At 38.4% G+C, this 24,990-nt stretch overlaps 1 protein-coding gene across 1 annotated transcript; it reads right to left on the reverse strand.

The window, feature by feature from the left end:
* Positions 1–6,325: 6,325 nt before the first annotated feature.
* ago2 (argonaute RISC catalytic component 2) lies at positions 6,326–23,569 on the reverse strand. The gene is made up of 20 exons (XM_082520925.1): positions 23,303–23,569; positions 22,084–22,131; positions 17,890–18,070; positions 17,682–17,802; positions 17,373–17,554; positions 17,138–17,274; positions 16,910–17,044; positions 15,481–15,568; positions 15,004–15,151; positions 14,793–14,912; positions 13,051–13,173; positions 12,803–12,936; positions 12,035–12,219; positions 10,983–11,142; positions 10,774–10,864; positions 10,163–10,357; positions 9,832–9,966; positions 8,897–8,998; positions 8,576–8,775; positions 6,326–8,490 (listed from the first exon to the last, which is right to left on the reverse strand). Exons 1-20 carry the CDS (start codon positions 23,319–23,321, stop codon positions 8,382–8,384), a joined length of 2,613 nt encoding a protein of 870 aa, XP_082377051.1. The 5' UTR covers positions 23,322–23,569; the 3' UTR covers positions 6,326–8,381.
* Between the last annotated feature and the right edge of the window lie 1,421 nt (positions 23,570–24,990).

The raw sequence follows: 24,990 nt of genomic DNA on the forward strand, positions 1-24,990 counted from the left end.
GATTGACATTATGACTTGCATAAATGACACGTTATTTGGCCACATGGTGTAACATGTTACAAGAAGAGCTATCAGCGTGGGCACAGCCTGAAGTGACATTCAAACCTCCCCTAGAGGGGAAAATTATGTTACTGGACAATATGAAGCACACTAAAAGAACAAAACAAAAAAAACAAAAAAAAAAAAGGTCAATGCAGCATATATCAGGCTTATGAGGTACTTCATGAATATATAGATATATCAACGTTTTTAGAAAAGCTCCTCCGAGTCATATTATTCCTTATAATTCCTATTGATAGCGTAAAATACCTCGTCAGTTTTATTCTTATTATCAGCCCAATCTCAGATGGGCCTCCTTTTTTTTTTTTTTTTTTCTTGAGACCGCTTTGAAAGTGCAAAACACAAATACTGATCGTTCTATGCAGCATCTACACACGAGGTTGCATGGTAGTTAAAACTTTTTTTTCTTTTTTACTTTTTATGCGGCATGACAGATTTTAGTCAAAACTTTATTTTGAAAGGACTCACAAAACCCGAGAGAGAGAGAGAGAGAGAGATCCGACAAAAGGCTACAACCTGTACTCAACAACCACACACGACCTCGCGTGTGCCTTCCGTCGGATTTCAATTCTTTTTCTTTGTGTGAAGTGTATTCAGATGTGGATTTTCCCTTTGTTAATGAAAAATAATAATAATAATAATAGTAATAATAAAAAATAATGGCATTGAGTGTGGCGAGTACCAGATGGGGAAATCCACTCTGGATTTTATTGCAGTTTGGGTTGAAAAAAATGTAGGCATGTGGTAACAGCGTGGCTCTGTTCACTAAGAAGCCTTGATATTTCTAAACTTGCTGGCAAAACAAAAACTGAAAAAGAAGCTGGTTCCATAAATTGAGACTAAGTTTGTCTGATCTCACAGGCATTTGTCTTGCCAACTAAAAGCCTGCCCACAGTGGACAGACTGGTTTAAAAAGAAAAAGAAAAAACACCAACAATCTGCAGCCCACGCTCAGGAAATTTATTGCTGTGCATACATCTTTGCAACAAACCTTCGTCGCCACTACAAACGTCTTTTTAAAATCAACAGGTTTTGCTGGATTATCAACATGTCATGAATTAGCAATTACGATGGCACCTTTTAAAAGATCCAGACATCTTTTATAGTTAGCATTACACGTGAACGAGTCCTAGATTGTGCTTGGCTGTCTTCATCGACTCACATTAAAAACAATGAGACTCCCGATAGTAAAAAAATTTGGTCCGGTAAAATGTAACCAACTAAAGCAACCAACCAGTCCATGCAGGATTACTTATTAAGGGTGAAAACCCCCCAAAACAGACAGTGCTTTGATGTGATATTGGCTTTCATTGGTTTGGTCACTACAATTTCTTCATTTTGTTGTCACTCATAAATTAGGGATAATATTAGCTAGCACCCGACACTGCTCTGAGGTAGTTTTATCCAAGTCAGTAAATAAAAAGCCAAGTCGTTCACAAGACTAAAAATGCTTGGAAAAATACAAATAAAAAATACCCACAAGTCTTGCATGATTGGATTCATATAGTTCAGCTTAATGGTGATGGCTTGGTTAAGTTCTGTAACGGCTCTCCTCAGTCTAGATCTGATTTACTACGTCATCCAGCCTAACCCTGAATAGCCACCTGGATGCAGATGTGTCACCTGTCAATGCCACAGCTGCCAGATTACTGTGTGCTTTTCTGCACCCTGCTGGTTGCCAGAGGAGCTTAGAAGTTCACTTGTGAATGCACAGAAATAGCTATATTCAATTAGAATTTATAGACAAGAAATTAGGATAAAATGGCATCCAGCAGGCAATGATTTAAAAAAGTGCAGTTCGAGCATACCAAACCATCTACTTGACATTAAAATATTCCGTGGATAAAGAAAATTCAAGTGCTAACAAAATGACTGGGATTGATCCTTTTATGATCAAGACATTTTCCTGGCCATTTTTCCACTAGATGTTTAATTAGAAACAAAGTAGTACGGCCAACACTGTAATCTTGCATTCCCGTTTCTTTGGCTTCAGTCACACAGGTCTAGAGAGTGGTTGGCGATCCCTGGAAACCTCAAGTGGCCAGGGAACAATGTTTATTCCTAACTAGTTGTTAAGTGGTTGCTGGAAGTTCCTGGCTGTCACCAAAACCTTTCTAGTGAATAGTTTGGTTGCCTATATTTTGCATGGAACATTCCAACTTGTCTGCAAACACTTGCCAATTAACCACTGAGTAGTAGTGAAACTGTGAAAAGTGCAATGCAAAACAAAAACTGTCATAGTAAAAGTGAAATTTTAGCTGAAACCAACACGTTTTAAAAGTCACATCTTTTGCTTTGATGGCAAACCAGCACCATTTCCAGTTTGTGTCGCACTTTTCACAGTTTCACTACTGCTTGGTGGTGGTTGCTAAGTGTTTGCAGACAAGTTGGCATCTCCCATGCAAACTAGAAGCGACCATGGAAATGTGCTAGCAACCAAAACAAGGAGAATTTTGGCTTAGCGCTGTATACCCCTTTGCAGCCAACTTGACCTAGTGACCGCAAAAAACAAAACAAAAAACAAAGAAAAAGAAACTTCCAGCAACCACATTGAAAAATGGTTGCCAGGCAGTCCCCAACTGGTCTCTAGGCCTGTGTGACTGATGTCTTAAACACATCCAAGGTAAAGTGAATGAAACAGCTGCATCCAATGGAATTGAACAGGTCTTTCCTTATTGGTACACCACTGGAATTTATACTAATTGTTGACACTTGTAGCTAAAACAAGAATACAGGCAAACTTTATGGATACCAAACTGGCAGCAAATGGTTACAGATAATTGAGTGGACATTGGCATAACTGTCAGAGACAAAAAGTGATGCTTATTTAGAAAAAAAAAATCTATGTCACACAGGAACGGGATGTTATGTATATGCCATGTATATATAGGTCAGTTATAGATCTAAAAAAAACAAAAAAAACAACAACAACTAAAAAACTAAACAAAACAAAAAACCCAGCTGTGTAGCAATACAAATGAAAAAAGGAACAGAAGTAACACTTAAAACAAAAAGCTTCTCTGCATTTATGTGGCACTGCACTAATTAATGTAATAATTCAGGGAGGATTTTACAAGACAGCTCTGTAGGGGCTGGACAGGAATACGAGACCCGAGGGCTTAAGCATACGTTTAAAATCGAACAGCAAATGAGATCACACACCTACGCAAACCACCTAATATACACACAAAGCGCTTATGTTTTAGCACCTCACACAAGTATGATGCCAGGACTCAAAGGATGGCTACTCTTTGCACCAGTGTGAAACATATGTCTCCTAAAAGTACAGTAGCCAACATCCAGAGAAAGACAGCACAACTGTGAAATTACTACTTTCATTTCATATCAGAAAGAATAAAAATAAAAAGATTATATGGTCTGTGACATGAGCAATATTTAAATGACTGAGAAGAAGAAAACAATACTTTCTGGAATTAATAAAGCCTATAAATAAAGAGAAGAAAACAGAAAGAAAAGGCTGTACATAAGATGCAAAGATGAGTATAAATGTACTGGATGGATAGCCTATACAACATTACAAACCACGCAGGTTCTAATTACATTCATTTTTAATATATGGAGCTAGGAAAATAGGATCTACTCTACAAGAGATCTCTTTATAACAGCAAGATTTTCTCCACAAGAGACAGATAAGCGACAGAAAGAGGAGACATTACTATACAGAGGGTAATGGTATGGAATTAATTCATGTAAGGGGACTGCTTCATTAGAAAGCCGGCTTTAATTTTGTACTCCATGACCATTAAAAAAAATGAAAATAAATTAAAAAGAATACTATTAATAAAAACAAACAAACAAAAACGCAAAGGCTGATGGTTACCATTTGGAGAAATGTTATCATTACCTCTTAAAAACTAAAGAAAATTATGAGAAAATAATTTGCTGATTAAAATAGCTTATGATATGCCATTTAGTTTACGAAAAAGCTATTTCTAAAACTTGCTTTATCCGCGTTTTGGCCGCTCCGAAAGATAATGGGAAAACAGCCAAAGTGAGGTGAATGTGTGCATTTAATTGCCTTGTTTGAGAATGTTTTTAGGGGCAGCACTACAGCTGTTCTGAAAGCCTCACTGCTCCACTTTACTTGAAAAGCATTGCCACATTCATCCAGGCTACAAGTATTGGTCTGTTAAACATTCTTGACTGAGCTCATACTGTATTTCATTGTTCTTGTAACAGTCACAATAAAGTATTCTGTTCTATTGTGACGAAGATGATTTATGTGAAAAAGGAAAAGCCTCTTCTGAGTTGTGATATGTGTAGTTTGTAGCGATTTTAGAGAAAAAGAGGCCTTACTAAGAACAACTTAATGTGCACATGGCTGTCACAGCCGTGTCAAACCTTAATACTCAAACACTGTGGCATTGATGCGCCGGCTACAAACCCCCCGCAAATCTCCTGCCTATGATTGGCGACACTTGTTGACTGTGCATCTTTTATTTTGAAAAGCCACCAAAATCCAAAAATCCAGGCTGCCAGCCTGCCCCCTGATAAACACTCTCAATACATGACTAGCTCTAAGTCCTTTGTTTAGTGCAAAGAAAAACAAAACAAAACACACTGTCGAATATTGTTTGTTAAGTATAGGGAGAAAAAAGCCATTTTGACCAGGTTTTATAAGGTGCTGGTGTAGGTAATGTAAAACGTAAAGAAGCGGAAACAAGTTCAAAGTCATCTCTTAAAAAACATAGACAGCTTAAAGTTACAAGCCAGTCAGTTTCTGATGTTTGTGCTGTTACAGGAAACAATGATTCAATCTGTCAACAATACATGACGGTTAACTTCTAGAGAATGACTTCCAACTATTACACTATATTCCGACGCGTCCCTTTGAGGAACAGTCTAAGAACTGAACATTCGAGTAAGTGAAGATAGCTGTGGTCGCGTTACAAAGGCCTGCAATCACACAGGAACAAAGACATTCACATTTCCAAGTACAGAGCCAAAGATGGGCTTCTCCTGATTAATTCATCTGTTCTGATCCACCTACTCTGACCGAGATGACTGGATCAAAACAAACCTAAAGCTTAAATAAGGACTTAAATGCATGATTGTACATAGAAATAAATGCTCTGGGGTGAAATTTGACATAAATCTTCGGCTGTGTCATTTTCATACAGATATCAACAAGTACTATGTGATAGTTTTCAGGCTCTATCAATCTATCCGTGGGCAGTCTTTTCTAGATTACTTCCCTAGTCTGACACACAGCACCAACTGGGTACATTTACTTTGTACCTTCTACTTTTGAATAATGAAATAAAATTATCAGACCAAATATGGGTGACATACTTGATGGCATACTGCTCAACTGAAAAGCAAAGGAGTTATTATTCAATATAGAAATAAAATAAAAAAAAATGCTGCTTCTTATTGGTGCATAGAATAAAAGGAAAGAAAGCAGGGAAATCTGTGTGTAGGTACAAACACAGTTCAGGAATTTGGTCGTACAGCTCAACACTCAAAACACACATTCTCTCATCAGTCTGAGCAAAACTATGAGGGTGAAAAATTAAAAAAGTTAAAAAATAAATCGCTTAACCACAAACTGAGAAAGCACGTTCACCATCAAGCACAGCAAACGTTTAAAACCTATTCTGCCAAGATGCAAGACTCAAACAGCGCCAATTAGATAGATTGCAGGGGTAATTATACAGAAATGGCCAGCAGTGTGATGTTACCATAACACTTAAAACAGGTAACAAGAGGTAGTACACACGGCCATTTCCACACAATTACGCCGGCGTCACGCAAAACGGCCGAGCCTCTCGCTTCAATTGATTATCTATAAAAGTCACACCATTGCTATCAAAAGTGCATCCAAATTTACATGTTGTGAGACCAGCACCGATAAGAACAATATTGACATCATAACAGTAAATATCAAGTACAGAATTTTCAGAATGCCCCACAAACACAGTCAGTCGGATTTCTAGTTGCTTTTACAGGTCATGAGTACAAAGGGAACCATAGAGAGGTCATCAAAGGGAGAGAAAAGATCCAAAACATTATGATGCTTACTTGTTTTTTAGCATGCAACTACGGAGACTTGTGGACCAGTCCAGTGAGGATTTAAGGTGTTTTACAGTGAAAACATCTAGCACCTAGAATCGAGATGTCCTTTTGTGCTTTCATATAATTAATTATATATATATATATATATATATATATATATATATATATATATATATATATATATATATATATATATATATATATATATATATATATATATATATTCTTTTTTTAATATTCATCATGTAAAAGTTCATAATCTTGTTTGGCTAGGAAAGACTGTGTGTTACAAAGGATCCACCCAATTTATAGGCTATAAAATCTACAATGTTACAAATGACCACATAAATACTTCATCCTATTAGAAAGGTATGAAGACGTTGATAAGCACTAAGAAACGCTACTAAATGCAATATGCTAAAAACAACATAAAAAGCCCTGATTATCTACCTCTAGAAATGACTCCAATTCATGTGAGATACCCACTGCTAAATCTCTTGGTTAAAAATGATGCATAGTTAGAAAAGATAAACTACTCGTCTCCACTCAAGACTATGTCAACATTCGCCTGCTTATAGCATTAGTAAAACTTAGGTGGGATATTATTATATAATAATGTTATTAGTAAGACATGACAGTCTTAAAAGGCCATATATTTGCATTTATCTGCATACAAAGACAATATTAATTTAGACAATTTTTTTAACACGTGGGCCAGTTTTTTAAAAAAGAAAAAAAAAAACTATAATCTTTCAGCAGCTTCCACTGAAGGCTTATTCAAAATATACCTTATTACCAACATTACTAAATAGTATAAAGACTCACAAAAAAGTCATTTGCATAAAACCCAAGCTTTTGTGCGATGACAGCCCCTAGTTCTTGGAGCAAACACTACGTTAAAGAGGTTTTAAGGAATTTCAATCAGTTAAACTCTAAAATGTTGCAGCTTTGACTCCACTGTACCGAATGCCTGGTTACCGACAAGCCACACAAATGACACAGCAGAATACACGATCCTGTGTTATATACATTAAAAAAATAGAAGTAGGGTTGATGTGTATAAAGGGAGAAATAAACAATCATCACAAATGCCTAAAATGTCTAAAACATGAGCCAGCTACATGCATATCCATTGGAGAAGTTATTCAAATTTTAAAAAGTCTGTAAGAACAGATGGGAATCACACAGATTTTAACATGTTCCCCACTATGGTGACTTCCTAATCAAGTGTCTTTTGTCAACATGGCTCAGAATACATTAGAAATGTGTCCTTACTGGGAACCAGTCCCAATATATTACATCTCAGGTCACTGGTTTGTCAGTTCAGACTTAACAGTGGGGCAAAGGAGGAAAAAAAAATGTTTGTCCCCCCCCCCAAATTTCTAAATACAAAAAGAGCTTCATTAAAAAAAAATAAATTAAAAAGTGTAGATTCAGGGGTTAAACAAATCTGATGTCAAGATCATTAACTGTCAAAAGAGTTGGCATAATAAGATCATCAGTGTCAAGAGGACAAATACTGGAAGAAAAATTCATTGTTTTACATAGAAGTGGCAAAAAAAAAGAAAAAAGAAAGAAGATACTCTTAAATGGCACTTTTCATCACATAGTGCCCTATGTGGGGGAAAACAAACACAAACAACCCTCAATATATATATATATATAAGTACTTTTGTCCTGATTGAAGCGCTCATCCTGGTCAGTGCACTTTGCTTTGATAGGCTGATAAATAATGTCTGTGGGGAGGACTAAATCATTAGGCATATAACAGTTAATGGACCCCCACATCTTTTGATTTTTGCCTTCTCCCTTCAAGCACCAAGAGCCTAATAACAAAACAAAAGGAGAAGGAGGGCGACTGGCTTCTTCGAAATGTGAAACCACCCCACTGTATACTGTTTCCGCCTGCTAGTAAAAAAAAAAAAGAAAGAAAGAAAATTCTTCTATTAACATACAAACTCTGCCTTGTCTTTTCATAATTTTCACCCTTTTTTTAAACAGATAACAAGTACAAATACAACTAATGCACGACATGTAAATAAAGCCTCTTCCAGCTCAATCCTCAAGAAAGAATGACTCTTTTGCATGTTACAGTCTAATTGCTGGAATGGTTTTGGTGGGTTTAAGTACAATTGTAGACATTTGGGTTACTGACATGTTTGTCTGGTAGGGAGATCACAATGTGAAACCACTGTAATGTTATCTACAGCTGACAGTGAGACAGCGGAGGGTAGTGCGTTCCATCAGTGATGTCTCACCCACGCCTTCCTGGGAGTTGGGTGCTCTCAGGCAAAGTACATGGTGCGCAAGGTGTCCTGGTGGACCTGAACAGCTTTGGCCAAGGCCTGGTGGTCACGCCCATTGCTTTGACCTGATGTGTGACTGCCCTCGGCACTGAAAGAGAAAAAAGTTGCAGAACTGTCAGTTTTTCCAACAAGGAGACAAACATCTGCAAACTAAGAGATTTTAATTTCTTCACCTGTCATGCTCTTTGTCCACCAAGTGATAGCGAGCCCGGAAAGCCACCAAATGGGCATAGTAAGCTGGTGCTGGGATGGACACTGACCGGGTGCAGCGCACATAAGTGTGACAAAGCTGGTAGGTAAGGACCTGCAGTTCATCTGATGAGAAGTGGTTGTCGTCCCAGAGCACGTGATAGTGAGACGGCCTGCTGGTTCCCTGTCCGGAAGTAAAGCGGATGTCAGGTATAATGGGTTGTTTTTAACTCACAATCTGCTTTCATTAGAAAACACAGTGGAAGACGCCTTTATCAATACATCTTATCCAACTTGACTTTTACCTGAATGCCAGCATGACTGCAAAGGTAGAAGTCAAACTCTGATGGGTGAGTTATTTTGGTGTCCACTGTGGTGCCTGCCGGAATGTTGCCGCTCTTCCCAACCTATAAAAAAAATATCCATGGAAATGTCTGTGAAGGTTCTCAGTCATCCAGGTCATTGTAGTCAAAGGAACTTGCCTTTCTTTGCAAGCTCCTTTGACATCCATGGAAATGCTTGTTAAGCTGGAATTGCTTAAGTGCACTCTGACCCAACAAGCCTACATTACTTTGAAACCTCCCAAGCTGGTGAATATAAAAGAAAAAGCACGCACGCACACACACACGCACGCACGCACACACATACATACATACAAGAGTTTGCCAAATTTCTCAACTATGAAAATATCCAAACCATGAAACACAACAAGAAAATCCCCACAGTGACTAAAGAAAAGAAAAACAACAAGAATAGAGTTGCAGCACGATAGGAGATAAAGTCAAAGGTGCCACACTCTACTTGCAGCCACCACAAAGGTTTAGATCACCTCTATTTTTATGCCTGGATCATGGAACATACAGGAGCATCTGGTTGGTTGGCTTTAGAGCTCTAACCTGATTATGATAAAGCAAGAGTTCAGCTAATTAATGTACCGCCAGTCCATTTAAAACCTTGAAGGATCATAAACATTTTAATAGACAAGAAGTTAGTGTGTCAAGGTGTTTTATTATCCCAGTTATTGTTTTTAGTTTTTGTTATAAGACAAGTTGTTGCATTTCATAGTGACTGCATATGATGATGGGATACTTAAAAATCTTTGAAACTTCCTCTGAAGCATTATTAGGGACACTGGTGAGAGCATCTTACATCACTCTATTCCTAAACTTGTATGCACTCAGTTAATAATTGACCCAGATCATTCATAAATTCCCAGCACTAGCAGTGACAGAGTACTAACCCTCTCATTTCTGTCCATACAGAACAGTCTCGTGTGGTGTCTCTTCTGAACAACCACAAAGGTAATACCAGGCTGGTAGTCCTTCTCTAGTTTGATGCAGGCCTCCCGGATTGCCAGCAGCTCATGCTGAAGAACCTGCACGCAACAAAGTCGTAAGATCTTAAAGGTAACCCATAAAACAATATATGTACAACAAAAGCATGATTAACATTTAACAGCAACTTCTGCCAGCTCAATTAATTTCCTACAACAGCACAAGTGCATAAGGAAAATCAATCACTTTTCCTGTTTGTTATAGTTTATTCTGTGTGGTCCTGGATATATGGATCACCTGGTTGAACTGGCCCTCAGAGATGCCATCCCGATAGTAGATGATTCTGGTGGGCTTGAAGCGGGTGGACTTGTAGAACTGGATCAGCAGCTCCCTCACCATGGTAGCCAGGTCCTGAATGATTTCCTGGCGGTGCTGCTGCACCCGTACTGTCGCACAGTACCGGCTGGGATGGGCATCCATGCTACCAACCACCTAAAATGAAAAGAAAGAATGAACAAAAACAGGTATGACCACATTAAAAAGGATTTACTGAGAATGACAAATGATAGTGATAGATGCTTCATCCTTTTGATGTCCCGTCCCACATAGTTTTTTACAATGAAAACAAACAAGCAAAAAAACAAAAAAAAACAAAAACAAAAACATGACAGACAACTGGACTTTCTCAGTCTATCACATTTTGATGACACTTTGATTAGGATGAGCTTGGAGGTCAAACAGTTTTCTTTCTTGTTTTTGAGGCAGTGATGTCACTGTCCTGTTGCATAATATGTGAAGTGTGTGTTTAAGCTAGAACACAGTATCTTGTTACTCTGTGTCAGTCCACACACACACACACAAAAATATAACATATTGTGAAGGGTAGGTCGTAATGTGTTGTTGCTTACTGCAGCGATAGAGGGCTTTTTTCCATCTCCTGCAGGTGGATGTGTCACATCTGCACCAAGGAAGATCACTGGCTGCTGAAACACCACCGGCCTAGAACAGTAGATGTACATAAAAAAGTTTAACACAATGGCATAGCTTTCATGTGTTGAAAAAATATAAAAGCAACTCATTAGTTTCATGATAAGAATTCACCAGAATTTCCACTAACCTGCCCTGTGGGAGGAGGATGTTGTTAACACCGCCCAGCTTGACATTAATCTTCAAACACAGGTTGGAAAGAGTTTGAGGCGTCGTCTTTTGAACGTTCTTCACTTGCACGCACTGTGTGGCCATGCCAAGAACCGTGTCCCCAACACGTTTCACCTCAGCTAAAAACACATCAGGACAAGGGGGAGATATAATTTGATCTGCTATAATAAAAAATAAAAAAATGGAGTGTTGCACAATCTGCCCCAGACGATTTAGTGCACATAAGTAAGCTGACTAAAAGTATTTTCTACGTAAAGGATAAATGTCTGTTTTATTTATTTATGCACAAATGACTTAAAATAACTAACTTGAAGCTCAAAAATGAAGCGGAGTATATAACTTTTTCTGTAATTTCTTGTGGTTTACTTCTAAAGCAGATACAGAAGCAGTAAAACTTGTTGAGCAGGCAATAGCGCAGCAGCATGTTCAGATACACTAGAAGTGGGGAGTCGTCTTTGAAGTTGCAGCAGAATGCGGTTGGAGTGGTAGGGACTAATTAAAGACCCCCTTCAGGTTCAAGGAGAGTTATAAATAACATGAATAAAACTGTTCCCCGATTTCTGTTCTTTATAAAAGGTTAATGCTTCAGTTATTAATAAGAGTTTAATTATCAAAATGAGATACTTTTGTACAAGTACATGATGCCTAACTTTACCCAAACTCAATCACTTTAACCAACTCTCATTCTCTACAAAGCAGGCTTATACTTTTCACATCTGTTTGTGATGTCACAACTTTAACCACTTAACCTAGATTTAAAGGGAACTCAGAGAAACTCTGAAAACAGCCCTTGAGTGTCAAATTGTTTTACAGAGCTAAATGCAAGCATCCAGGCGAAGCAACAATGACCATACTTGTTTCTGAGTGAAGAGCCACACCAGCGGCTTTTAAAATGGTAAATTTAAACTGCACCTGGCTGGAGAAGCCACAGTGTTTGTTTGTTTGGAAACAATCAAACAAAAATAAATTTCTCAGACAAAATAAATACCATAGTAAAAGAAGATCCCTCACCATAAACGGGTGTCTTCCCTGGTAGGATCACTACCACCAGTTGGAGGCCCTGGTAGGTGTATTTGAGGTGCCTGAACATGGGCTCGACGCTGTCAGCTCCCTGGGCATATTTACAAAAGCAAGGTTGACCTTGGATAGGCATTCCTGCATCTCGAGAGATCTTCCTCAGCTGATCTGTGAAAGCTCTGACAGGTGGAGATCTTGTTAATTTAAAGATAAACGGGTTAAGACACAGTCCTAGTTTAGGTTAGATGACATTTGAGAGCTGCCTGCCTGCCTTAGATACATTGTATGAAGTTTTCAAATTATCCCATTGGACTGCTTTTCCTAACATTTATTTTTAAATTACAGTGAAAGTTTGGTTTTCCAGACTTCAATTAAAAAGGAGCTGGTCAGTCTTGGTGAGTGCCATGAAAAGTCAGGACATACTGACTTGCTTAAATACAAAAATAACATGAATGCAGTAAACAAAGCCTGGCTTACACACTGTAAATACACAGCACAGCTGTATGTAGTTGGCACGTGCTTTTACACAGAACTATATTTGCACAGTAAACTTGGTCAACATTTAACAGAAAAAACAAAAAGGACTGTGTGACTGTGTTTACGCACTTCTGTACAGGACCTACGCTCTGCTTTACAACTTTTTAAACACACCCGGCACCATAAGCCTTAAGCTGTCTACTATCAAACAATAACACGCACACACGATGGCACGACATACATCTGCATATGATAGATAACATACGTTCAATGTATCGCGCTTACTTAAGTAGGAGTTCGGTGCACTGTCTCTGTGGCGCAAAGCAGGCAATGGCCCACACTTTGATCTCAATACCAGTGTGGAACTGCTTGTTCCTCATGTCCCACACTCCCTGGATTGGTGTGGCTATTGCTTTGTTCTGCAAATTGCAATGAGAGCAACATCATAAGTGCTAATCACACCATCCACGATGAAGTTACTTGAATAAAAACGAATAAAGTAATTCATGCATTAAAAGCACATTAACACATACCCTGCCTCCATACAGTATGGAAGGAGCTTGTAGGACACGGCCATTCACTTCCGTCATCTCATCCCGAACCATCACTCCGAACTCACGAACGTAAGGGTCAGCGTTGAAGTTGGCACTCCTCATCTGAATAAACACACACACACACACTCATTAGCATAATACAGCAAACTTTAAGATTTTAGTCAAGTTATTTATTTTCTTTTATTCATGTTTATTCATTTCATATTAAAGGTAATCTGTATTGTTATTAATGATAATCATAATATTATGTAGGGCTGCTCGATTATGGCAAAAATGATAATCACGATTATTTTCACTGAAATTGAGATCACGATTATTTGACGATATTTATTTAACCCTTTAAGACCTACCATAGAACCAAGTCCACCAGAGCTTATATTATTTTTTTTTTTTACATGTTGTAGTGCCATTTGTGGGAGCATTTCAAGTTGCTATACATCAATACAACTGTTATAGCCCATATTTTAATAATATGTATGCATTAAGTCCATAGTAATTACATAAATTGCAAAAAAGTGCAATAAACTACAAAAAAAATTGAAAATCGCTTTTGTTTTGTTTACATATATTTCTACTTGGAGAAATTTAAGAGGCTTATCCCTCAAAACTTTAAATACAATAAAGTTGCAAAAAAATAGTTTCCCACCACAGGAAATTTATTTTGAGTGTCTTCATAGTTTTATTTTGGAGATACACCAATTTTTATATACTGCAGGAAAAACAAAAAACAATCCTATGATGCAAATTTGCAAAGAAAACAGCATGTGCATCATTTCACTGTGGGAAGTGTTACGAACAGCTGATGGATCGGCAAAGCGTGTTTCTGGAATATTATGTTTTTGTTCCTGCAAGCGCTTTTTATGCAATTTTTGCAAAGCTATATGTGGAACGAAACCGTGACCGAGGACAAGCTGATGGCATCAGATGTAAGTACAACTCCTCCGGTTTCATATGCAAAACAAATTATTGCGCTAGCTTACACGGTTCAGGTTCTACAGGGATTTAAAAATAGTTACGCAAAACGGAGCGTGCTGCTCTGACCGGCTTTAAAGGGTTAACAATAACTTTTAAAAAATAATATAAAATGGTGTGCAACACCACTGAAGTTTTTTTTTTTTTTTTAAACTCTCTTTTCAACCAACGGCAGTCACTCTCCAAATAACTTCTGCTTAGCTTTCCGAGCTTCCCTCGGGCCCTCTTAATCAGCGGTCTCCACCCTTTTTTGCGCCACGGACCGGTTTATGCCCGACAATATTTTCACAGACGGCCTTTAAGGTGTCGCGGATAAATGAGGGAGGGGCTACTAATCGGCTCAGTCATTTTTAATGATCGTTGAAAGCCCAGATCGTAATCGTGATTAAAATTCGATTAATTGAGCAGCCCTAATATTATGGACTATGATTGTAAACATTCTATACCAATGAGCAAATTCATCAGCAGTTCACTACAACCATCAATCTCAAAGACTTTTGTTGTCTTTATTAGCAGTCCTTCCAGCACTGGCCTCACTGAACCCATTAATTTTTAAGTTTATCATGTTGGCAGTGCTTGCTATTGGCCTTAGAACTCTGGGCAAACATCAGTGATGAATCACTTGAGTGTAGCCGTTGGCACAATGTAAACATTCTCTGTTTTCCTTCACTTGTTGTTGCAGGAATGGTGTCAAACTTGTGAAAACTTAAGTTTTAAAAACAGTGTCTGTTACAGTTCATATAACTCACCAGTTTACTAATCTCATCCTGACGATCTGGTGCCGATCTGGCTGTGGCACGGATCATAGTGGAGGTCTGATTGTCTGTCAGCTTTTTGATGCAGCGCTGTCCTGCCACTATGTTACACACCTGGGGCGGACACGCGCAAATCATTTAGAAGAACAAAAAAACAAAAATCTCAAGTCACCTAGCTGGTGAACAAGAGGTTGATGATGCTTACCTCTAGAGGCAGGTAGGTGTGTTTCTGCTCCTGCCCCACCTGTAAACATGGCAGGTGGGGGTATCGCAGGATGAGCTTGTACTTGTCTTTGAAGTACTGAGCTACTGTGCACTCTATAGTTTGGCCATTCTCCTGTTGCAGAGGGAACCTAAAGATTTCCCCCCCCACCCAAAAAAAAAAAAAGAAAAAGCATTCAACATGTGAAACCTTTTAAATCTACAGTCAGCAGGAATATTCTTAGACCAGTGTTTCCACAATTTGTACTACTTATAATCACGACAAGTCATCTAGACAGAAAGTTTGGTTTTAAATAGTATTTTGCAGTTAATCTAACAGGGCTAAATGCAGTTGTAGGTGATTTTTTTGTTGTTGCTGTTGTAAACCTTTAGCAAACCTGATATTTGAATTTTAAGCATGCTATTTATCTTGTTTTTAAAATTTAATTGAAAAATGATATTTTTAAAAAAGCATTCTTACGTTTGGTGGCTGGCTGGTCTTCTTGTCACGTTGCACACTCTGTACTTCCTCTTCATCTGCCCACAGTGAGTAATCTCAACCTTCAGGCCTGAATAAAGCAATCACAATAAAAGGAAACAAAGGTTGAACATAAACATTTTTGTTAAATAAAATTAAGGGAAAATTCATAACAGCAAACCTAACCAGTCATTTAAATCACCTTCAGCCAACTGAACATGGACACTTTAAAGAAGCTAACAATGGACAAGTAGCTAAAGGCAGCAGCCTCAGTTTGAGCAAAGCAGAAGAGAAGAGAATAATTTTCCTGTTATCTGGTGAAGTTATAAACATACTAGAAAATGATTCAAGTACATTTGTTTGAGCCTGCTTTTTTTGTAAGGTAAACTATGGCTACATTCACACCGCACGCAAAAGCGCATCAAATACGACTTTTTTGACCTTATGCGACCCATATCCGATCATGGTATGACAGTGTGAACAGCACAAATGCGATATTTTCAAATCCGACCGGGGTCACTTTCGTACGTGGTACTGAATCCGATACATATCTGATGTTTTAGAAAGTGATCGCATTAAATCCGTCTTTTACGTCAGTGACACAAGACAGACGCCAATTATCAGCGCTGGAGAAGCGCCCGAGAAGACATCGCGAACGCCTCCTGGCCATCCAGTGTAGATGTTAGTGAAACTGTTGGGAAGACAACGTTGGAGAAACGTGAACATTTTATTTGTACTGTATAATCTGCAGATTCTGACAGAAATCTGCAACTATCCTTTGAAGCACTGCTCCGCTCTAAAACAGCAATAAGAATAATTATTAGGCCATATGTAAATAACAAAATAACTTTATAACTTAAAGCAAAATTGGGAAACGTAAAGTGCAAAACAAGTCTTTATATTAAGGGCCATCAGTGAAACAATACTGTTTGGTCTGGCTCTAAGCAGAGTGCATTGCGTGTGCCATCTTCTTTGGCACATGCGGGTCACTTTGAGGGTTCACACTAGAGCGCGTTTGCTGTCACATTTTATTTGCAGTGCGAACAGGCAGACGAAAAAATTGGATTTGATCAAAAAAAAATTGAATTGAGCATTAAGACCTGCAGTGTAAACGTAGCCTATGTGAGCTAAAAGGTGTTTGGACAGTAACTAATTTCCACTCAAATATTTGCACCTCTTTACTGTAGCAGAATACTTTAATATGTATGCTGTCAGTTATAGTTGCTAAAAAGAAAATCAGCAGCAGGTAACGCTTAGAGAAAAACCAAAATTGGGAAAAAAAAAAACTATTTACAACCTGTATCTGAAGAAAATTGATGAGAAAATAATCTAAAAAAGTATCAGATAAGAATCTGAACTCACAAATAAATGTTTTTTTATACATCAAAGCTCCCAAAATCATTAAAAATATGAGCTCCTACGTTTATCTTACCTTTGATTTCTTTTGTAAATTTCACTCGTTGAGAGTCTGTCAAGGGTTTCTGCTGTTCTTCTATGCTTTTGAAATCCAAGACCTCGCACATAAACTCAATTACAGGTTGGGCTTTGTAGAACGCAGTGGCCGAAACTGAAAGTAATTAGACACAGAGTTTCAGCTTATGGAAAAAGCTCAACTTTAGACACATTTTGCATGAGAAATGAATCTTATTGTGAAAATTACCATCGATGTTGAGCATCATTTTCCAAAGGGACGGCCTGACAGACTGGTGGAAACCAAACCACACCTCTCTCCCTCCACCAAGAGGGTTTGAGCATCCCTCTGAAGGAGTGAAGAAAGAGCGTCCCACTGGGGTATACCTGCAGAAGAAAAGCACCAGCAGAAAGCCAACAGTATTATAAAAGGATAAAATAAAGAGTCAAAACTATAACTGACAATGACAGAAATTCTGATGTACCTCATAGAAGGCAAATGTCTCATGACCACATCCAAGGCTTGAATAGTCTCAAAAGGGACGCTGGGTAGCCGTCCTGACAGTGCCTCATGCAGAGCTTGCAGGCTAACGCAGGACACCCACTTGATGGCTACTTTGAAGCTGCGGTCTTTCCCTTCACCAGGAATAGTTACCTCAAGCTCCACCTGTGTGATCAGTTGGGAGGAAATGAAGAGATACAATGCAGTCATATTGCAGAAATACTCATACTTTTTTTGTTTTGTACTCAAAATAGAGCTTTTACTGTTACAGGTTGATGTGTGGAATACATACTTTGTCTCTGCCTATTGGCAAGGGCATGGCAGTGTAAAGGTTCTTCCTTCCATCATACACCGGCTTTCGATCACCAAAGATCTGTGTTTTAAAGTGCTGGACCATGTGCTCCACAATTTCCCTGAAAAGAAAATGAAATGGACAAATTACCAGCAATGCCCCAGGTAATTATCTGCTGAACGATAATGAAATATCAACAAGGATATACCGATTGACCCTCCGGGGGCATTTTTCAGGCTTGATGTCAATGTCATAATGATAGACCTCCAATTTGGGGATTTCCATCTCAAAAAAGTTAGCCTGGAGCTTGATTGTCCTGCCCATGGTGCCAAAGTCTGGCCGTGATGGTGGCTTGAACACATATTCTGGCACTGGGGAAGATGGGGGATCTAAAACATGTGAATCAAATGAAGCAACAAAATAAATGGTAAGAATGGCATCAAAAAGACCTTTAAGACCCAACCAGCAATAAACTGCCTTATAAACAAAGAGTTGTGGTTGCACATGTAAACGAATTGGAGCATGTTTCACTGATCTAAATCAAACGTAAAACAAAAATCTGCTGTTGGTTTGCATTGCAATTAGTGGTGCAACGGATCACAGTTGATCCCTAATCCGAACCGATCCCACTCCACGGTTCGGGACGCACGTGATCTGAAGATTCGAAAAAAGAAGAAAAAAAAGTATGTGTATGGTGCGCGTGGTCGGTCTGTCAAGCGATAGTTATGGCCAGTGCTAGCAGTCCAAGTGGAGGAGCAGAGGAAATTGCGGTATTTAAGCAGTCCTTTCCTGCCCAGTCCGACCGGGCTAAAGCTATTACAAAAGCTATTGGGGTGTTTAGCTGCAGACGGGAGGCCGTATTCCCTTGTGCAAAACAAGGGGTTTAAACTATGATGAACGTGCTTGAGCCACACTATAATATCCTGTTGCGCGTCCACTTTAGTGGCAAGATCGTTCCAAGCATGTATGAGCAGGAAAAGTTTAAAGTTATGGCTGAACTGTCCCAGGCATCTTCTGTTGCCCTACTACTACAAATGAGTGGACCTCCAGGGCAACGGAAAGCTACGTGACCATGACAGCTCATTATATCACAGCGGAGTGCGATATAATGAGCGGTATGTATTATTGTAGGGTCTACCTTACAATATAAAGCGCCTTGAGGCGACTGTTTTTGTGATTTGGTGGTTTATAAATAAAACTGAATTGAATTGGGTGGTAGATACAAAGCCCTATACTGCCCTATATTGAACCATAATTTTTTTGTTTTTTAATAATTGCGTGGAATGAGTCTTGAGTTGAATGTTTTTAACAGGCAAAAAATACTTCAATAAGTGAATAAGTAAATGTTAATTTTTTGTCTTTTTTCTTTTTTTGCTGATCTGAAAATTGATCCGATACGTGACTTAAAACCGTGATCCGATCCGAACCGTGAGATTTTTGATCCGTTGCACCACTAATTGGAATACACATAATAATGCCTAATAGTGGGTTAGGGTTAGGAAAGAAACAATTGAAAAAATTCTCAGAGATTAGGCATACATAAGCAGTAATAACAGTGTGCATAATGCAGTATGATCATTTTAATCAAGTGATCAAGATGTACTGTAGGGGTAAATAGGTTTTTTGTTTTGTTTTTAAAGTCAGGAGCATCACGAATGTGCACTAACAATATGACTTACCCATCAGCTCTAACTGGCATCATTTCAAGGATATTATATATGCGCTATTTGGAAAATATTATACTAATATTATAATAAAACAGAATGACTCAATTTATAATTTAAACAACACCACATGGTTTTGCAGCTCCAGGACACCGACTTAATTATCCAAATACACTGAATAATCCTCCGAATGTTTGTAGCTTTGCTTCCATCAATTACACTAGGAAAACTAAAAGTGTCACCTGTTGATAAACAGTATCGTAGTATTTGGACCTCCCCAGCTCCAAATCAGAACCAATCTGTTCTTCCTATGCTAGGGCTGCAGCAAATTCAAGTGTGTGCATCTCAATTGATTCAGCATAAAAGGTTCTGTATAAAACTTCTTCCATCTGGTACAACATGTCAGCTGATTTCAGTACTTTCACAAATGGGTACACACCAAAGCTATGTCCACGTGTGCATGGGATTTTTTTTTTAACCCTGGAGAACCCATGGGGTCAAATTTGACCCCATGGGTTCTCCAGGGTTAAACGAGGATTTCCCCCATGAAATATAACAAAGTGACATCAAGCGCTGTGATGAACATGCCTAAGCAACATGTGATGATGTAGCCCTAACTGTACAGGAACGCTGGCCAATTACATACAATAACATGCTTCACAGTCTGATGTCAAAAAACAAAACCGAGGCATGTTGAGAATGTAAGACAAAATGTCAGTTTTCCTCGTCAACACACAAACACAGAAGCACAGTATCTGTGAATCTTCACCCCTGGAAGCAGCAAAGGCTGCTTTGGGTGATCTGAAACAACGTTTACATGTGGACGAAAGTCCAAAACACACAGAAAAACAAATCTATGTTTACAAAACTGTATGTTTGTGAACAGTGGCTGAGGATGGGGGCAGTGGAGGGGATCTGGGTGACATCTGATACTTTTGCTACTATTAGCAGCTGCAGGATTCAGTGTTTCAGAGAAGTCAAACAAAATTATAAATAATTTATCTGACATCCGCTAACTCTTCATCACACCATCTCTGACCTAGAACCTGACTCATGTAGGGTTTTGAAGACTGAAGCCAATATTGGGGTATTTTAAACTCAAATATATGACTGGTATTTTCATTCTTTCAAACACACAAAAAATTTGTATGTATATTTATTTATTTGCTAGTTTATGCTTTGCCTGACTCTGCTCAGATCAGCTCCTTCTTTCATTTATGGTGACCCAAACACTGTTGCAGGGAAGCTGCAGAGTACCCACTAGCGGACAAGCTATACACCATCAACATTCAGAACGTGTTTGAAAGGGTGTTTCTCTCGCCTGTTCTGTAACTTATCTGATTTTATAATTGCTGATACTGAAAGTTGGCAAATAGCTAAAATTGGCTGAGCAATCGGTTGGACTCTGCTTTAAACATTTAGCCATCACAAAATCAGCCACTGTAAATTTGTGCCTCATCTGCTAACAATCTGTCTAAAACAGTGATAATGGGTGACTTTTCACAAATGTGTTCAGGCTGTCCTAGAAAAATGAAAAAGCACAAGCTGCAGCTGTCATTTTGAACAAGTTTTAGTCAACAGACCGCACAGTTGTGGATGTAGAGCTCATACGGAGTATAAATACACCACTGAATAAATTCTTCAGAGAACTTCAATTAAAAATTTTTTCAATGTAACTGAAATTACAAAGAAAAAAGACAAAAAAAGGCAACTTGTATAATTTCTTTTTCAAACTTGATTAAAATGCTCAGATTATTTTTCTCATTCATAATTTGACTGTTTTAACTTATCTGCAGTAAGCCTTCTGGGGAATTTAATATTTACTTTTTTAAACAAATTGAGAAAAAAATGTTTCTTCATATTTTCTGATTTCTTTGTTGGAACAAAAATAATAAATAATACAGCTACTTTTCACCTGTGCCTTTATTCACAACAAGTCACCACAGCAGGCAGCTTAACATGTTTGATTTGTCACCTTTTCTTTTTAAATTATGTTTTTGTTTTTTACACTGGATACCCCTTCCTGGCCCATCCCCAAAGGGGTTCTTTTTTTCCAAATCAGTAAACCACTACACTATGTAGCCACACTGACAATAATATACAAGTTGATATAAGAAAAACGTTTTTTAATCTCACATTTGTAATTATTTTGATACAGTAGTTGAATTATTCTTATTAATATTAACAACAACAACATTAACACATGTACCAAATCTACATCAAATCACTATATTATACCCTGAAAGATGATTTTAAATGTTAACATTTTTGCAACTTATTGTAGGAGATGCACACAGCTCTCATTATTGCTGGACAAGCTCGGCAATATCTGCAACTTCAGTTATTTCAGTCAGGACACACTCCATTCCCTTCAGTGCATTATCTTTTAGCTCCAGCGCTGTTCATTCAAACAGAAAACCTTTAATAAAGCCTAGCAATATATGGTGGATTTTAATAAGTGCCCTTTAGTTAAGTGCTCTGCACATAAGCGCACAAAATGAGGTGTACTAGTGCTGACTAGTTGAAGAGAAAAGCATCTTCTGTAGACTCTCACTTACAGAATCAAAATACCTATATGCTTTTTGCTGGATGGTGTCACTATCAGGTCCTGTTGTTTTTCAGATGAGTACATATTGTGATGCTTGAAGGATGTGCGAGAAAAAAAATGTTGCCACTTACACTGGACCACTACTAGGGTCAATTTAAAGTGTTAAAGCCCGAATATGGGAAAAGCTTACCAGAGCTTACTGACCCAGTAGAACGAGGTCCCTCAAGCATCTCAGCAGCTACAGAGAACAAAAATAACATGTTATAAATGCTCAAAGATCCGCTCAGTCTGATACACACTGTATTTTAAAATAAAGAGTGACAAATGTGTACACCTAATAACATAGTACAGCCCAGAAACCAAAGATTCCTGCTTAACATAACAAAACCATTTGTTTATGTAGTAAGCAGTAAGAGAGCGCTGCTCATTTATTACACTAGATACATCCCAGCAGGCCTTTCTTATCACTTCCACAGGAGTCTTATCAATAGACACGCAAAAAGTATTGAGCAGCTGGCAATCTAACGGATGAAGCCACCCCTTCCCCCTAGAAATAAACTGCTTCAACACACAGAGTCGTGTTTTGGTTGAACAAAACATCCTCGTTAAAATAACTGCAAGTGGGGAAAAAATTATCCAACATAGTGTTGATGTCGCCTGTACTCTCTTTCATTCCGCCAAAAAAAGCCAGCTGACAAAAAACCCGAAACGCACACATGAAATACGCATGTATGCAAATCTACACACACAAACACAGCGTCTGTCTGACTAACGACAGGCGGCTCAGTCGCTTAACTATCACTCTACCTAACGTCAAACTTAATCAGACTTCTCCTATATCGTTTAGTGTCTTAAAGCCGGTGTTACACTGAAAATACGATCCGGTGGCGTTAGTGCGTTTATACAGCTGGTGTATTAATGTGACATATGTAAATGTGGCGATTTCAACTGTCAGGCTAATCGTATCCCAGACTGGTGATGAGATTAGGTCGGCCTCGAAATATTGCTTCAACTAGTGTGTTTAGCGCTTCAGTTCGAGAAAATGAATGATATGCGTTTACGTTCGTGTGATTTGTTAAGAAAACATAAGCCAGCCAACCCCCACTTGGTGAAAGTGCAGTGAGTTAACTAAAAACAAGTTCGGGAAACCAGGTGCCGTTGAAGCTAGCGTGGCTAGCGGCAGCTTGTTGTTGGAAGCTAGCTAAGCTTGCCTCTAGTACTAAAACACTTAAAACTGGGACGACACGTTCCTCGTCAAAGCAGTTGTTGAGTTTTATCGTAACGAGTTGGGTGAAGCCGGAACATAGCAAGCACTTCATCGATGGAGCACAGAAAAATGCCGCTCCGTTATCGTCAGTTTTCTTTGGCCGCATCACGTAGCCGATGCTAACGTTAGCCGCAGCACTTACCTCCAGCAGAGGAATACATTTTGTCGACTTTTTTTAAGCGTGTGTCGTGGACGCACAAACACTCCACTTAGTTTTTCGCAGAATTCCACCAAAACTCATCCGTAGTCGAAGTGTATTTATATGTCCAAGTGCAAGGAAGGAAACTCGGTTCTAAAAACAGATATTTAGTTAGCCAAGTGGTAAATATTTGAAGTCTCTCATCCTCGGCTCGGCCCCATCCCCCCAACACGCAAAACGAGAGCCGAGAGAAAAGAGAGCGCAGGGTAAAGAACCACGCGCTTCAAGATGATTCCTTCCCATTCCTTCCGCCTTTGGTCACTTTACTTTAGGTAGTGTATATATTTACATTTGGACTTCTTTTTTTAATCACCCTTTTTTTTTTTACAAGATATATGTATTCATCCCATCAGTGTAGTCATGAATGTGGTCAAAAAGCTAGTATCCGCATCAGTCCACGAAATTTGATTCTTTTTTAAAATAAATAAAACACATACTATATAACACATACGTACACACAATATAACACAATTTAGAAAAGTCACGTTTCCTATCAGATTTAGTATTTTATTAGCCAAAGTTAACATTTTACACGGTTGCAAACATTTCAAATACGGTTATTTCGACTTGAGGGGAAATATAAACGTTTAGATTTATGCAAAGTGGGGAACTATCTTGCTTTTCGGTGACGTCAGACGCACGCTGCGCGGTCTCAGTAGTGATGCTAATTCAAATCTTTAAAAAAAAAACACCACAGAGATCGCTTACCTGGCTTAAAAAACAACATGACTTTTTATAACCTGGCTAAAATACAGGTCTGGTTTAAATACGTACATATATATGTATATAGCCACGAATCTCGGTTTTTAAAAATGTCAACAAGCACAGCAACATACCAAGTAGTTTGTTTCTTCGGCGGAGGAAGCATTTCCGGGGTACCAAAGTTTTTTGTTTTGTTTTTTTATAATACCCATAGCTAGTGCATGGTAATGGATCCACAAAGAAATTCCAACGTTATAGTTCATTATAATATAACGACGGTACATACAGAAGATTTATCAAGCCATGTGATTTTATATTACACGTTGAATTTTACTTATGCTAAAAATTACTTAAACTTTAATTAAGCGGAATGAATGAAATAAAATTAGATGTACACGCTCAAGAAGTGAATTATTGTCTATAGTAACAAAAAAGCTGAAGACGATACACACAGGTAGGTTGTTTCTATTGAATGTTTTTGAATGTGTATGTTTATTTATTATTTGCTCATCCAGATTCCCCATTTTACATCTGACTGGGGTGAAAGAAAAACAATAATAAGAGGGATCCTTCTTCATTGGTCTCTTTAGTGATTGCCACAACCGCCATCTCTTCCTATCCCTTATTTAGCACCCTTTGCCCAGTATATCTACTATCCCTCCACTGCACATGTCCAAACCATCTCAGCCTCGCCTCTTTCTAATTGACTCATTTCTAATCCTGTCCATCCATGGGACATTTAGAGGGTCTATTTAAAATGATATGACTGACATGGAGGGGTGTCACTGTGTAAGCCATTTGTTTATTAATGTGTAGTTATGTATTTATGTCACATTAAATGAATCTGCGTTATTGTTTTCGGGTGCTCTTTCTCTTTCTGTTTTCGGAGAGTAGATAGTGCTGCATGTCTCTTTAACTGTGAGCCTGGT

Source organism: Aulonocara stuartgranti (assembly GCF_965226115.1).
Source record: "Aulonocara stuartgranti genome assembly, chromosome: 22".
Lineage (NCBI taxonomy): Eukaryota > Metazoa > Chordata > Actinopteri > Cichliformes > Cichlidae > Aulonocara > Aulonocara stuartgranti.